The sequence below is a fragment of the Acomys minous genome, assembly GCF_964271855.1.
Source record: "Acomys minous genome assembly, chromosome: 15".
Lineage (NCBI taxonomy): Eukaryota > Metazoa > Chordata > Mammalia > Rodentia > Muridae > Acomys > Acomys minous.
Genome location: NC_140497.1, coordinates 70,764,469 through 70,781,489, shown reverse-complemented (window position 1 = coordinate 70,781,489; position 17,021 = coordinate 70,764,469). Strand labels below are relative to the sequence as shown.

At 45.0% G+C, this 17,021-nt stretch overlaps 1 protein-coding gene across 10 annotated transcripts in view; it reads right to left on the bottom strand.

Annotated features, from left to right (window-relative positions):
* Positions 1–16,995, bottom strand: part of RUFY3 (RUN and FYVE domain containing 3) — a 78,545-nt gene extending 61,550 nt beyond the window's left edge. For 5 of the 10 annotated variants that reach the window (XR_014774783.1, XM_084758177.1, XM_084758182.1 and 2 more), the window contains exon 1: positions 16,664–16,995. Coding sequence is in view for 8 of the 10 variants with exons in the window: in XM_084758177.1 (XP_084614303.1) it covers positions 16,664–16,994 (331 nt within the window). In the remaining 2 variants the exon portion in view is untranslated. The other 5 variants (XM_084758187.1, XM_084758181.1, XM_084758183.1 and 2 more) reach the window with 5 other exon arrangements.
* Positions 16,996–17,021: the final 26 nt, after the last annotated feature.

Below are 17,021 nucleotides of genomic sequence, written 5' to 3'. Positions count from 1 at the left end.
AGAATTCAAATGGCACTATTACGAATGTTTACATGAGCTAACAGCAGATTTGTGCTCACCACGGAGCTCTTACACAGGAAGCAAACACATACTAAAAGTATTAAAGGTTATTTTTAGGAAACTGGGGAAATAGACTTTATAACTAAGGTAATATTTTATAGTATGACTTTCAAAATGAATGGGGATCCTCTTTCAGACAAAATATGCCAAGAGCACAAGCTAAGAGACTTTGTGGTAGCCATTTCCAACTTTAATTTTCTTCCCTAAAGATTGCTAAAGCTTTGGAGATTGTGTAAACAGTGCTGGCATTGTACAGAATTTCAGCTAATGGCCTCCAACCTTTGTGCACAATCTAAAATGTAGCTAAAGGAAGCTGTTCAAGTGACACAGTCAACTTAACAGATGCCAATCTTGTTTAAAACTACTAAAGCAGTGTTTGTAAAAAAACATACAAGATGACTGCTTTTCTTTTGTGATGTCAAAGCGCTCTAAAACTTTCTGAAGGCTAAATCTGACTGGAAAGAAGCAAGCCTCATCACACACAGTGGAGTAAATCCGAGTCATGACATGATTGTGACACAAGGTCAAGGGCATGTAGTCACTTTTCCTAAGGCCTAACGATTCACCTGCCCTGCAGATGTGCCTAAGTACCAGGCAGATGCTCATAAAGGATTTCTTTTTTCATGCTAGTGTTTTATCTTTGTTTTTTGAAGAAGTAGAATAAACATAAGCCGAGGAGCCATTATATTTGCAGCTTGGAATCAGGGAAATTAATGAGTATAAGGTAAAAAAAAAAAACCCTTGTAACTTAGGGTTTGTTCTTAGAAAAAGCTGAGAGAACACAAAGATTAGTTGCAACTGTAAACACAAGTATATAAGTATATGTGTGTGTGTGTGTAGTATATAGTATATATTTATAAGAATAGCTCTAGATCCCTTGCACAGGAATGACCATACTTATAATGTTTAAACTCTATAAGACATGCATTTTTAAAAGTCCATATTTCTTAGGCACCAAATTTAAAACAGATTTTCCACTTAATAGTATTTAAAAAGACTTCAAATATTTTCTGGCTACCATAGCCTGTTTGGTGATATCCAGTTGACAGGACACTTCTCTTTCTTTTCTACTGTATTTGTTATATACTACAACTGTAGAGTTACGCTGTCTTAATTGACTGTCAGCAATCATTACAACTTCTATACTATTTTCAAGGAGGAAAACAATCGATAGCTCTTTCCCTATCTGCTAGGAACTGATGTTTAAATGACCTCAAATGTTCCCTTTGAAGGGCTTTGAGACAAAGAACTGAAACAAAACACAAGCATCTTGAGCAAGGAGACTTCAGGGGGTGGGGAAACATCTTCTCCTCGGGAGGCAGAGACAAGGGGCGGGGTGCAGGGAAGCTGCCCACACACAATAGTAAAAGCCAGGAGGGTCTGCCCACCTCCTCTGACCCTCCCAGTCCCTCTAACAATGAGGCTGCTGCTGAGAGCGGGCCAGCAGCTGGGCTCTGACCATACCTTCATGGGTAGGCTCTGGGTCAGGTGTCAGGGAGATGTCATCCAGCTCCCGAAGGCAGAGCCACTCTCCATCCATAGACACTCGGAACTTGCAAAGGTAGATGGTCTCCATAGCAGCCTGTGTGATCTTGTCAGTGGTGGGGGTTGGCATATCAGTCGGAGGCGTCAGGGCAGACATGATGACTCAGCTGGGACCACACCACACGACACACACACACACACACACACAGACACACACACACACACACACACACACACACACACACAAATAAATAAGACCTCTGCACCAAAACACCCAAATCCCAAGCTCTTAAATAAAGCTTTTAGAAAATGGGATTCAAGAAGTTAAAAAGAAAGAAAGAAGAAGAAAAAAACCTTTACAGAACAAACTGCTCAAAATAAACAATTCTGCACTATCTTTTCTTACTGGCAATTCCTAATAGCAAAATTAGACGGTGTTGTCCTCTCCCAGCGTCCTCTCCTTTTATCTTCCGGTTCCTTTATTCCAGCCGGGCTATCTATAGGCTTAAATCCTACACACCCAATGCTGCCTTAGCTGTCTTTCAAAAATTGGTCTTGGCATGAACAGTGGGAAAAAATATCCTCCTTTGTTAAGAAAAAATTACAAAAGAAAAAATAGAAATGAAAAAAAAAAGCAGGCTATATTTTCAATTTATCTTAAAAATATTTGAGCAGCAGAAATCACCACAGGACCTGCTCTGAGGAGCCGGGATGCTGAGTTCTAACAGGATTGGTTGTGCGCAGTAAGCAGGGTGTTGACCAAAATGGCTGACTAATGAACTGAACTGAAAATCCAGGCTCATGTGACCAGCTGCTCTGAGCACGGGGCAGGCAATTCCCAGGATGCTTTATAGATGCTGCTGATGCAGGAAGAACAATTAGGCTGCTCTCTCTCTTTCTGCACAACCCACTTTCAGACTGTGCTAGTCAAACTGTGATCAGACCTAACACAATGCACAGATCCTCATCAATTCTCGACATTCTGGGACAGAGAGGGCGGAACAACAGAGCAACACTGGATAATAATCTGTGATAAAAAGCAATTATAGAATAATTTACTAGGCACACAATTCACTTACATCCTTGTACAGTTAGCTGTTGAAATTCTTTGCTATACAAAAAGTGACATTTTAAGAAAAGCTGAAGCAGGCTTTTAATCTAAGTGTCTTATTCTTAGGCATTTATAATTTGCTTTTTCAAAATACTAACTTTGAAAGTCAGGACAGGAAAAAACAAACAAACAGACAGACAAAAACACCTTAAAAGCTAAAAAAAAAAAAAAGTAAGATCCTTCCAAACAAAGGCCATCCTTTCCCTTTTGGTATTGCTATATTTACCAAACCTTCTGCCACAACACAAAATATATTTCCAAAGAGAAGTTAAAAACATGTTATATTAAAAAAAAAACCCAAAATCGAAAACTTCCTATCCTGGAATGTACTGAAGACATATTACTAAATTCTCTTAATTCAGGCAATGTGTGTGCACATGTGTGCAATCCAATGTGTGTTAATATTTATGCTCTCACTGCACAAAGCCAGGAAGTAGCTTTCTGAGCTACCTAAGTGGAGAGAAGTTTAGTGATAGAAAAAAAAATTTTTTTTTTGTTCTTATTTAAGGATTTCAGTTTAAAGGAGAAATATATCTCTTTATAAGATCTAACCCAGACAGCTAGGGCTATGTATAGAGAGGGACTCTGTCCAAAATAAAGCCTAATCCAGCCAGACATGGTGAGTGATACATGCCTGTAATTCAGGGACTCAATAAATAAACAAAGGGTTTCCTCGGCTACACAGCAAGTTTGAAACCATCAGCCCAGCCCAGGCTACGTGAGACCCTGCCTTAAAGAGAGTGATGTGTGAGGGGGGAGGGTGAAGAGGAGAAAAGGCTCTCTGTCAATAACGCAGTTGAAAGAGATAGAACAAATAAATACAAATTTGGATGCTCTGTGCTTATCTAGGGTTCAGTACCGAGTCTCCTATTGTCTGTGGGGAATGCATTCCATGTCTTCCAGTAGCTGTCTGAAACCAAGGGCAGTTGCTTCTTTATACGGTACATATGTAGGGTAGTTTAATGTATAAATCAGGCACAGTGAGGCATCAGTATCTGGTGGTATGTGTGCAGTGTGGTGGCACGTGCCTTTAATCCTAGCACTCAGGACACAGAGACAAGGTGCATCCCTGAGTTGGAGGCCAACCTTATCTGTAGAGCAAATTCCACAACAGAAATGGATATAAAGAGAAACCCAGGCTTGAAAAACAAATGAACAACAAAAAGGAGACCAAAAGCTACCTATAAAATAGAATCACTATGATATATTGTAATAAAGGTTAAATCAATGTGGTCTGGCCGGGTGTGATGGTGCATGCCTTTATCCTAGCACTCAGGAGGCAGAGGCAGGCAGATCGTTATGAGTTCGAGGCCCGCCTGGTCTATAAAGTGAGTCTAGGACAGCCAAGGCTACACAGAGCAGCCCTGTCTCAATAAAAAACAAAACAAAACAAAACAAAAGAATGTGGCCTGTTGCAAAATAACTTTTTTTTTTCTTTTTGAGACTGGTCCTTATATAACACAGGCTGGCCCCGCCTACAAAGCTGAGGATGACCTTAATGTTGATCTTCTTGCCCACACTCCCAAGTACTAAAATGATAGGTTTTGCCACTTCATTTGGTTTATATTTTTCGGGAGAGCGATTCCTGACTGTGCGCAATGCAAGGCAAGCATTCTACCTACTGAACTCCATCCCCAGCCCCTCGAACATCTGGGGGTGCTGTGGAGATGAGTCGGCCAGGAAAGTGCTTGTCTTGCAAGCACAAGGGACCAGAATTCAGTCCTCAGGACACAAGAAAAACAGTTGGGCCTGGGGCGCATCTGTAGGGAGACAGAGACAGGGCCAAGTCCTGGGACTTGCTGGGCAGTCAATCTAGCTTCAGTGGTGAACTCCGTGCCAAATGAGAAAAGAGTCTCAAAATCCAAGGTGGGTCACCTCAGAGGAACAACGTCTCCTGTGGTCTCTACATGCTCAAGTGTGTGCCTGTGCAGACACTACATGCCTTACTTCCCTGAACTTAACATCTCTTCTCGCAGTGACAGGAGGTGGTACAGTGGCTGCTGAGGTGATTATGGAGGCATTGTGACACAGTATTAGATGACACCATAATGAGAACGTAACACTGGGCGGCTGCCCTAACAATGCGAGGCTAGCCCCCACAGTGTGCATATGCTAGAGGCAGAGAGCCACGGGCTGAGCTCAGGAGCAGACAGTTTCATAATACCATTTAGAATGGTGAGCAGCTGAAACGTAATGAACTGCTGCTTACTTCTGGAATTTTCAACTCAATGTTTTCACACACCACATTTGGCCTCAGATAAGTGAACCCCAAAAGAGAAATCATGGCAAAGGGACAAATACTGAACCTTTGTTCAGACTGGACACAAACTGTGGTGTGCTATCTTTTCACTAACTAGTCAGCCTTTACTAAACACAAGAGGAGATCAGGCCTGATGACAACAAGAAGCTACGATCCCTTCCGGTTCCCTCCCAAGCCTGTTCTGGTCAGTCAGAGAAGCAGCAGGATGCAACCACAGCTTTTGGCAGGGAGAGAAAAATCTCTGACTGTTTGCCTTACCTACCAGTCTGTAGCAGGATGGGTGTGATTTAAAGAACAAGAGCCGCAGCCTGGTGAGAGCACCTTTACCCTCAGCATGAGTCACACCTGCCCATCAGATAAACACCACCGAGTCATCTTGTCACAATTGCTCATTGTTCATAAGCAATGAAGTTACTATAAAACGACACTACTTACAGTTCATAAAAACACTTCTAACCGGGCGCGGCGGCATACTGTAATCCCAGCACTTGGGGAGGCAGAGGCAGAGGCAGAGGCAGAGTTCGAGGCCAGCCTAGTCTACAAAGTGAGTCCAGGACAGCCAAGGCTATACAGAGAAACACTGTCTCAAAAAAACCAAACCAAACAACAAACAAAAATAAAAGACTTCTAATAGTTCAAGGTGCTATTTTATATTTGGCCTTTAATAATAAGTAAATATATTAGCTTCGCATAAAAAGAAAACACTAACCATCTGTAAGACATAACAAATCTTGACTTTTGAATGGATTTAACAATGGTAGAATAATTGCATGCACAAGGTACTAAATTCAGTCCTCCAATCACAAAAAAAAGAAAAATTACATGTACACAATAATTACAAGTGATACTGAACTATTTTTTTTCTCATTTGAACTTATTGTCAATGACTGCATATATTGGTAAGGTGGCTGTGAGAAGGGCAGAGAGAGTGGGTCTCAAAATACTCTGATGTGTATTCCACCTGACTACACAGCTTGGATTTTCTACAAGACTCAAAGCAGACATGATGCACATCTCAGTTGGAAGTTACATTTCTCTTAAAGTAGACTGTGGTTCACACTCAGACGTGAACAAAGCCTGCCTCGTTAGGTCCAATGCCCCTGTTGTGCAGTACGGAAAAAACACTCAATGTAATGACATCATTCTCTGGATTTCTGTTCTCTGTTAGGGACTTACCAAATGCCACATGGAACCATCCTAAGCACACTGCAAAGAAGACACTGCTATCTCCTCATACACACAAGGCATTGGCCCAGGAGCATGCAGTGGCCAGGTAGCCGATTGGCTACTCTGCCCTGCTATGTCTACGTGACACCCCCAAGCTGTGGTCTCTTTAACACTGCAACTTCAGTACTCAGGTAAGACCTTTCAAAGGACCCTAAAAACGAGCTTCAGTTCCCTTACCCGAAGAGGACTTTAAAAAAATTAGCCTTTTCAGTTTATGCTTAATGTCTCACAAACCATCTCTTTTGCCTGGTCACCTTGTCCCCCTCAACTTACACTCTTAGCTCAGGTTTTTCATAAATGGAATTTTTTTAAGGATGAGAGAACCCAGGGCTCATTCTTCCAGTTATACGGTGTCAAGGGTTAACCCAAATGCCCCAGGTACCATGGTGGGTGTGCGCGCACCATGTGCGCGCGCGCGCACACACACACAGGAAAAAACCCTCTAGAATCCACAAGTAAGAGAAAACATGGCATGTTTACTGTGTGCATAGTCCTTGGCTAGTGCCATAGTTTGGACCCCTGGGCCCAGATCCGCCAGTCCTAATGTTTTTCTTGTAGGTTTCTAGGACCCTGTGGATCCTTCTATTTCCCCATTCTCCCATGCTTCTCTCACCTAAAGTCCCAATAGGATGTCCTCACCTCTGTCCTACTTTGCTGATAAGTGAAGATTTTCATGGGACATGCCCCTTGGGTTAGTGTCCAGATATAATTGAGTATATACCGTGTGAGTCTTTCTGCTTCTGGGTTAACTCACTCATTATGATCATTTCTAGTTCAATCCATTTGTCCACAAATTTTGTAAATTCCTTGTTTTTAACAGTTGAGTAGTATTCCATAATGTATATGTACCACCGTTTCTTTATCAAATCTTCTACTGAGGGACACTTAGGGTGTTTCCATGTTCTGGCTATTATGAATAAGGCCGCTATAAACATGGTTGAGCATATGTCCCTGTCGTGGGTGCACACCTTTAATCTCAGCACATGGGAGGCAGAAGCAGGCGGACCTCTGTGAGTTTGAGGCCAGCCAGGTCTATAGGGTGAGTCCAGGACAACCAAAGCTACACAGAGAAACCCTGTCTTGAAAAACTGAGGGGGCGGGGAAGAGCCACTCCACTGTACAATTTTAATTCTGCAAAGAATTAACCAGTATCTATGAAACCGTTGCTCAACTGGAGAAATGAACCTTAGAAGGATTTATTGCATGCACTCCCTGTTGCTTCTGAACTGCCTTTGCTTTTCAAAAGGATCTGCAGCAGCAACAGCTCCCAACCTTTCCTTTTCAGATGTTTGTGTAAGCGTCTTGCTTGCATCTATGCTATGTGTTCATTTGTTCCTGGTTTCTGAGCAGGTCAGAAAAGGGCATCAGATGTCAGGAACTGGAGTTTCTGATGGTTGTGAGCTGACATGTGGGTGCTGGGAACCAAACCCAGGAGCTGAGCAAGAGCAGCACGTGCTCTTATCAGCTGAGCCATCTCTCCAGTCCTTGCTTGCCTTCCATTTGAGACACCTCTTCCGAATTTTGTGTACTGTTACATTGGAGCCATGTGTGGTAGCACATACATATAACCCAAGCAGGAAGACCAAAATGTATACAGTCAATTTGAGGACAGCCTGAGCTACATTATTAGGATGATGATTTTTATTGTTGTTGTTTGTTTTTTGGTTTTTTTGTTTTTGTCTTTTTTTTTTGGAAACAGGGTTTCTCTGTGTAGCCTCAGCTGTTCTGGACTCACTTTATAGACCAGGCTGGATTCAGACTCAGAGAGATCCAGCTGCCTCTGTCTCTCCAAGTGCTGGGATTACAGGTGTACATCACCACCCCTGGCTATATTACATTACATTCTATTTTGTTTTTTTGAGACAGGGCTCCTCTGTGTAGTCCTGGCTGTCCTGGAACTCACTCTGGAGAACAGGCTGGCCTCAAACTCTGAGATCCAAGTGCCTCTGCCTCTCAAGTGCTGGTATTAAAAGAATAATTTTATTTTCTTACCTTCTTTGTTGTTTTTTGAGACATTTCTTTGTGTAGCTCTGGCTGTCATGGAACTCGATCTGTAGTCCAGACTGGCCTTGAACTCACAGAGATTTGCTTGCCTCTGCCTCCCAAGTGTGCTGGGATTAAAGGTGTGTGCTACCATTGTCTGTGTATATGTGTATACACACACACACACACACACACACACACACACTTTTTTTTAATAAAGAAAGAAAGTATTACCTTACTTTAAAAATAGGATTACAAGCTGGGTGTGGTGGCACATGACTGGGATCTTAGCACTCGGGAGACAGAGGCAGGTGGATCTCTGTGACTTCAAGGCCAGCCTGATCTACAAAGTGAGTCCAGGACCACCAAGGATATACAGAGAAACACTGTCTAGAAAAATCAAAAAGAAAAAAGAAAAAAATAGGACCACAAATATATAAATAACTAAATAATATGTTAATATTATTTAGTTTTGGCCCTGATGAACTTTATAAAAAGGGTTACATGATATTGCTCCTATGCCTTTCACTCAATACTGTATTTTTACTGTGTGTTTGTGTGATTGGCTTCGAGTTTACCAATTAAGCTAGGCTGGCTTGCCAGCAAGCTCCAGGAATTCACTTGCCTCAACCTCCCTGCCAGACCCAGCTGTTTCACATGGGCCCTGGGAATTGAACTTAGGTCCCTGTCCTTGTAAAGAGAAGTTCTTTACTGACTCATCTCCGCAGTTCAACAACATGAATGTCTAGAGGCCCGAGGTCAACCTAAGGTGTCATTCCCAAGGTGCCATCCATCTTGTCTGCCACAGGGTCTCTCATTTGGTCTGAAGCTTACCAAACAGGCTAGGCTGGCTAGACAGAAGCCCCAGGGATCCACTTATCTCTCTCCAGCATGCATTACCACACCCAGTCCCCCCCCTTGTTCTCCCCTCCCCACTGCCCCCACTCTCTCCTCCCACGTGAGTGGCCAGCACTTCACCACGGCACCCTGTGCTTCTCTTCTTGCAGGTTCTGGTGACGGGGGTCTCATGCATTTCAAGGTGGCCTTGAACTCACTCTGTAGCTGAGAATGGCCCTCAACTTCTAACCCTCTGGCCACCACCTGCTACCTTTGAGTCTAGGCACGCAATTCCATGGCTGCCTTATGCTGTGCTGGGGCTGGTCACGGGGTGTTGTGCCCATGAGCCCTGCCCTCCCAGATGAGCTGCTTTCTCCCTCGTCTTTTACTCAAGCTAGCCGGCTCCTGTTTTCCCTGGGTTCCTAGCCTGCACACAATAGCTTCTTTATAAATTGTCAACTTGTGCAACTGAGTCAATCTGCAGATTCTCATAAAGCTCTGTTTCCTAACACTTCTTTTAGGGATTATGGTATGTTATCTTATTTCACTCTTGACTACTGGCACGAAACGGTATCTTTAGCTGGCTGTCATGATGCCAACACTGGCAGAAGGGCCAAGGTCATGATTATTTCACATGGTCCACTTCCTCCCAGTATCTTTCTTCCCATAACCAAAATCTACTAGGTTCGCCTGGTGGTGTCAGATTTCTCCAATCTGAGCTTTATACCCTTGGCTGACTATTAGTTTATAGCTATTAACCAAGATGACAGTAAGTAGCTACAAAATGAATGTGCCCAGGAAGCTGAGTTATCATTATGTTTTCAGCAAATGCCACCAGATAACTGCAACGCCTCCTCTTTATTTATTAAAATCAGCCGGCTTCAGAACAGAAATACTTCTGCCTTGGGATGTAGAAGTGATGTCACGGCTCGGTGGCAGCCAGCAACGGCTTGCACATACAGCCCTCTCAACAGCTCATGACTTTGGGAAATGTGTCCTCCCTTCACCTCAATTTTGCTCAGCTGTAAAATGAAACTAAATTACCAGCCTTGCAGAGAGCACAGCCCCAAGAGAAGAAGTTCACCTGTTTTGCATAATATTTATAATGTTGCTCAAAATAGTACCCACTGAATACCAATCTCAAGAAATGCTAACTGGTAGAGAAACGTAATGCCAAAGCTCTCGCTATACATAAAGTGGTACTTTTCCACCGTTTTAGAACTTCAACTTGAATTTTTTTTCAGTTCCACAAAATCAAACTATATCTATATATTAAAAAACAAGATTTTACGCTGGGTGTGGTGGCACATGCCTTTAATCCCAGCACTTGGAAGGCAAAGGCAGGCGGACTGCTGTGGAGGTCAGCCTGGTCTACAAAGCGAGTCCAGGACAACTAATGCTACAGAGAGACATCCCCCCCCCCCCGCAAAAGAAACAAGATTCTAACATGCTTTCCCCTTCTTCTTTTCCTTCTTGAAGGGGTCTTGCTATGTGGCCTAGGCTGGCCTCCTCTTAGGATCCTCCCACCGCAGCTTCCCAAAGTACTTTTCCCAGTATATATAAGATTTGGATGCGTGACATGCACAGGGAAAATACAGGGTGTGTTTACTGGAGCTGCTGAAGCAATAACAAGGAATACAAGAAAGACCACATGTGCTCAAGAAGTCCCAAAGACCCTGTCACATGTGGACTACTCAGTATTATTCACATACCTGTGTGTGTGTATGTGTGTGTGTGTGTGTGTGTGTGTGTGTGTAATTTGATAGAACTATTCTATCAAATTTATGACTTGTGAAATTCATTCACTCATTAACTCACTCATTCATTCATTCTTAGCAGAGAAAAAAACTCTGGAGGAAAAGGCAGGCCCAGCCTAGGCCATGATTGCAGATGCAGAGGGAAGGAAGGGTTCATGGTAGACCATGCCACACTGGCAGCAGAACGTCCCCAGGGAGCCCTATGTCTACCACACAGAGAATGAGCAACTTTGTCGCAGTAACTGCTCTGTTGTTCATCTCTCCGCCTTCCCTCTCGTTTTTGAGACAGAGTCTGACTATCCAGCTTGGGTGGCTTGGAACTCTCCATAGATCAGGTTGGCCTTGAGCTCCCAGCGACCCATTTGCTTCTGCCTTTGTCCATTTCTTCACTAACAAAGGGGAAACAAGGTTAGCTACTTCAGAATTAAATAAAAAGACGGGTAACTAAAGTGCCAGCGTGGCCCTTGGCACAGAGCAAGCAGAGAGTAGTGTCAGCCATCGCTATTACAGTAAGTGCTTCTGCTTTTGAGAATGCTCGGAACACAAAACACGACTCTGTTCATGACGTTAGATTTATAAGATAGATGCTTGAGAGTGACTCAGAAGAAAGCTCAAAGGAGACGTGAGTAAAAAGGCCTCCTGTGATTGTTTTCAAGTAGTGAGGAAGGAAGAGTGACGGGTGAGAATTTTTACCAAGTATTAACAGCAGAAGCAGAGAGACATCTGTGGAGAGTCCCTAAAAGATTCTAAAGTTAGAAGAATCACATTCTAAACAACTTCTGCTTTCCCAGGCCTCCCACCAATCTCTACTGTACTTGGACACTTGAAAGGATCCCACGCAGTTCTAACAATCCCATGTCTGCCCCATCTCCAACATATGCTGAGTGTGTCCAGTTCAACTTGGTACCAAACAAGATTTGAACCGGGGAGTTGCTAATAGGCTTGACCAAGAGGAATGCCGTCCTGTCCAGTAGCCCATGGGAAAGATTTAGAAAGACTCTGGACCTTTCCACAACTATTCCAAAACAGCGGTAGTCAGCTGGGCGTGGTGTCACACATGGGTACCCAGCCCTGACAAGGATGAAACAAGAGGAATGTGATAAGCTTTCTTTGTACAGGGTCCTTTTCTGTTCCGTGTCTATGTATTTGAAGGCAGCTGTGATGCACAGCAGGCTCCTGCCTTACGACACGGCCCGGCCATATTAAACACCCTCTATATCACTGCATTGTAACTCTGAAAACATTTCCTTACTGAGAAGCAATAAGATCAGAGGAGGGAAAAAACGAGGAGGGAGGCAGAAGAGAGGAGGAGAAAGGGGCTGTCTGGGAAGACAGGTTGCTGCAATTTAGAGAACTGTAGAGACACATGCAACAGCAGAGGGCAAGAAGCAGTGCGGTGGAATGGAAGGAAATATGGATTTGGTTTAGCTACCTGCACCTCAGAAGTCTAGGCTTATCCCAAGTTACTTCTGCTGTGTGTGGAAAGGGGTCACCTGCACTCTACTCTCTTAAGGGCTGAACCCCAGGTCTCTAATGGACTCAGTTTCCCTCTCTATGGGTATGGGTGCATTTATACGCCGTGTAACCAAATGGCATGTAATGGTGTGGAAAACGGTTTTGCTTTGTTAACACAGTTGACAAGCAATGAAATAAGGAATCACAATACTGCCCCCCCCCCACATTGATCCCAGCCAGGAATGGAAGCACATGCCTGTGGCCCACGCCAGCGTTCAACACATACAGACAGGAACGGGACAAGTTCCAACCGGGTGGGCTCCAAGGACCCTGTCCAAAAAAAGTCAACAGAAAAAGATAGGTCACGAGTCAACCTGTTTCCAAAAAATGAGCACGAGGACGCATGCTCTGATGATTTGACTGTTCCTCTAAGACCCCCTGCTGTAGGCAGATGATTCTGTAGTTACAAAACAAAGCAGGAAATGTGTACAGCAGATTTGAATTATAGTCAATTAACACACACTCAACTCCTAATTAGGTATGTTTTTTAGAAGACTATGATCAACTAAAAAACAAGAAACGGGGGGGGGGGGTAGAGAGATGGCGCATTAGTTCAGCACAGCGGGTGCTCTCACAGAGGACTCACGTTTGAGCGGTAGCATGCACATGCCAGTTCACAACTGTTTGTAGCCCCAGTACCAGAGGACTGGATGTCCTTTTCTGGACTGTTTGGGTACCACACATGCATATGGTGCAGACATACATGCAGGCAGGACACCCATACACTTAAAATAAAAGGAACTAACTCTTAAAAGTAAAAAAAGAAAGGGCAAGATACTAACATATACTCATGGAAGACACACACACACACACACACACACACACACACACACACACACGATCTGTATACACACATGGAACCATAAACACGACATTGGTTTGCTGAACGTAAACATTCATTCCTGGACATATTTGCAGACGTAGACGTTCCTTGCACACATAATGGATTTGCAAGTGCATTCAGGAGAATCAAGCTCCTTTCCATGTCTCGTTAGCAGCACATCAGGAAGCAACCATGGTCCTCACTCACTGTTGGGTATTCTTTGAAATGAGTAGTCAGAGCTTTTTTTTGAGATTCTTCACTCTACCCCCTTTTATTCCTCTTCCAGATCTTTTTCAACCTCAAACAGGCAACACACAAATACAGGGTAAAAGCGCCTTCCTTGTGAGTGGGATATATTTTGCATACTGCTGGAATTGGAAGAAAAATGACAAGAGATACAGGCTCTTTGTCTGGCATCCAATTAAACATAATTTATTTTTTTTTTTTTTTGAGATAGGGTTTCTCTGTGTAGCTCTGACTGTCCTGGGACTTACTCTGTAGACCAGGCTGGCCTCCAATTCACAGAGATCTGCCTGCCTCTGCATCCCTACCTAAGGGTGTGCACCACCACACAGGCCCCAAAATGCATTCTTTTTAAAAGTTTGTATTTTATTTTTATTTTCATTAACTTCCTTATTTAAACTCTTTACAGCCTGATCGCAGGCCCCCTCCCTCCTTTCCTCCCAGTTCCACCTTCGCACCCCCTCCGCCCATTCCCCCCTCCACTTTTTTTTCAGAGGAGAGTGCCCCCACCCCCATGAGTACCAAGCCACCCTGGTATATCATGTCACAGCAGGACTAAGAGCATCCTCTCCCACTCTATTACGCTTATAGAGCCATGATAACCATGGCACATGTATACACACAGGAGACACAGGTGGTCAGACAAGGCAGCCCAGCTAGGGGAAAGGGATCCAAAGGCAGGCAACAGAGTCAGAGATGTCCCCTACTCCAACTGTCTGTAACTCCAGTGGGATCTAACGCCTCTGGCCTCTGTGGGCACTGGCATTCACCTACACACACATACATGTAATTAAAAATAAATCTTCTTAAAAGTATGGTGCACAAGCTGGGCATGGTGGCACATGCCTTTAATCCCAGCACTGGGGAGGCCGAGGCACGTGGATCGCTGTGAGTTTGAGGCCAGACTGGACTACTGAGCGAGTCCAGGACAGCCAAGGCTACCCAGAGAAACCCTGTCTCGAAAAAAATACAAAAACAAAAATAAAAAACAACAAAACAAAACAAAAAAGTATGGTGCACACTTTTAATCCTAGAACTTGGGGGGCAGAGGCAGGCAGATCTCTGTGAGCTCTAGGTCAGAGAGTTCCAGGAAAACCGTAGCTACCAAACTACACAGTGAGACACTCTAAAGATTAAAAAAAGACGTAGCTGGGATGTTTTTGCTAGAATGCAGTAACTAGACTGCAAAAACAGGGGAAGAGGGCGTCACATGTTTTATACCTTCAGCTATTTCAGAAATAAGTTAATTCTAAGATGTTTGTGTGCTAACAAGTCACTCCATATACTTGCTAGTATGGTAAGGCCACAGAATAACACCTCACTCATGACTATGGTGGCAGGGTAGCTTGCCCGGTATGTGCAAGGTTCAGCTCCAGGAACTGAAGTCTTTTTTTCACTCCTATCATGATTATACTTAGCTTCCAATTTCTAATAATAATAATAATAATAATAATAATAATAATAATAATAATAATAATGATATTTCTAAGATTTATTCATTTATTATATATACAATGTTCTGCCTGCACATATACTCGCAGGCTGGAAGAGGGAACCGGATCTCATTGTAGATGGTTCTGAGCCACCATGTGGTTGCTGGGAATTGAACTCAGGACCTTTGGAACAGCAGTCAGTGTTCTAAACCTCTGAGCCATCTCTCCAGCCCTCTAATAATAATTAAAAGAATAAATACAGTCAATCTCTACTGAGCATAGAGAATCAAACAAATTAAATAGAGTTCAAGTAATCCTTACAATTGATACTAGTCAACAGGTGAAAAAAAAATCTATGTCAAATCATGTACAGTTGTTGCATGGAGAACTGTTAAAGAGTGTTGTCTCCTTTCTCCTCCAGTGATGTGGTTGGCTATAACAAGCAGAATACACAGATATAGGAAAGGAACAGAAAAGGACGCTGTACAAAGAAAGCCTATTCCTTTGGAAGTGAAAAGTATTCAGCATGGAGAATATTCTTATCTTTACTCCCTCTGCCGTACAAAAGGACTCATATTGGAACTCTTCCATCTGGAGATTAGAGCACACGGCTCAAACAAAACGTTGTTTTTCTAAGACTCAGCCAGGTCAATCTAGGACCACTTTTTAAGTTAGAAGAGAGGTAACAACACTGGACTGGCACTGGCAGAACCCAGCCGTTCCTTCCTGCTGACCTGACATACACCATCTCAGCTTTGGACCTCTGATGTTTGATTAAAGAGCACCATCATGGAAGACAAGGAATCTAGGTCATGTTCCCTTCTCTTAAACTGTTGTCGAAAGCTAATAATGTTATTAGTCTAAGGTTCAGCTTCCTCGTCTGAAAAGCGAGTACTCCACTACGCTCACAGAGACTTTATAGCTGTGATAACCATGGTGCACATATACATAGGAGACAGTCAACAAATGTTTATCTTTTCCACAGGGTTGGATGGGGAGGCAGAAATAGCCAAGTCAGCTCCTGGCAGCAGAGAGCTGTCAAATCAAGACCTGCACTGGTGAGCTTTAAAAAACTGGGAAGGAGGGGAGCATCACTCACCTCAGGCAACTTTCCCTCCCTTTTCACAATTCCTACCTATATAGCAAGGTGTTTGGTATCTACAGCATCCTTCGAGTTGTCAGCGACATTTTCATATTGTAAGGTTTTGTCTTTTTAAACCATCCTGAGACCCCAGTCCTCTCATTATTTACTCTAATAGACTGGCTCATGGCCAGCAGCAATAAACATTTGTTGCCTAAAACAGCACCAATCGAAGGTTCGCTGTATTTAGGGGGCTGGAGTGTGGCCATGGCTTTAAGGCACAGAAGCATCTTCCTGACAAAAGACACAACACTGGGAGGTGCCCTTCGCAAACCACACTTTGCTTGTCTTTCCTCTCGCGCACCTAGGGACCATTTCTTTTCTCACTTTGGGGCTGGGGGTGGGTGGGGTCACTTAGGGGATTCTCCGTTGTGGGTTTGGGGAATGCTCTTAGAAATTTCCCAGGCCGGGCTGAGGCCGCAGGGCGGCGACGCGGCAGCCACACCTACTTGGCCACGGAGGCTGGGAACCGGTGGGGGCGCGTCAGCGGGTCCCGGACGCCAGCTCCGCGGTTCCTCCGGGAAGGGAGCCAGTGTGAGGCGCCGCCGGCCGGCGCCACGGGACGCCTGGGCGCCAGCACGTGGAGGCCGAAGGGGAGCCAGCTGGCGGGGCCGCGGCCTGGGGCGGCCGAGAAGTGGACGCCACCGAAGGGCATTGTCACCGCCCACATCCCAGCGCGCGGACCCCACCCCCGGCCCGCGCGGCTTCTAAGCCGGGAGAGAGGCGGGGCTTCGCAGAGCCGGTCCTGGCGCCGCGTCCCCATCCCGGTCCCCGTCCCCAACACTTACGATGTTTGCCGCCGCCGCCACCGCCGCCGCCGCTCGGGTAGCTCAACAGCAGGAAGGGCAGCGGGGAGCCGGGCGACGGTGGGGTTCTCCAGGAGCGCTGCGGCGGCGGGCGCGCCGCGAAGCCCGCTCCCCCATCCCCCGGGTACAGCAGGAAGAAGGGGGCGGCCACCGGCGACTCCGGCTCCTCGGGCCCCGCCTCGTTCTCCCGATCTCCGCCGCGGGCCGCAGCCCCGCGCGGCTCCTCCGGCTCCTCGGCTCGCCTCTCCCCGCCCCTCTCCGGGTCCCCGCCGCAACTTTCAGCGGACACGCCGGGCGGCGGCGACTCTGCCATCTCTCTCGTGGCTTCGCGGTGCCGCCG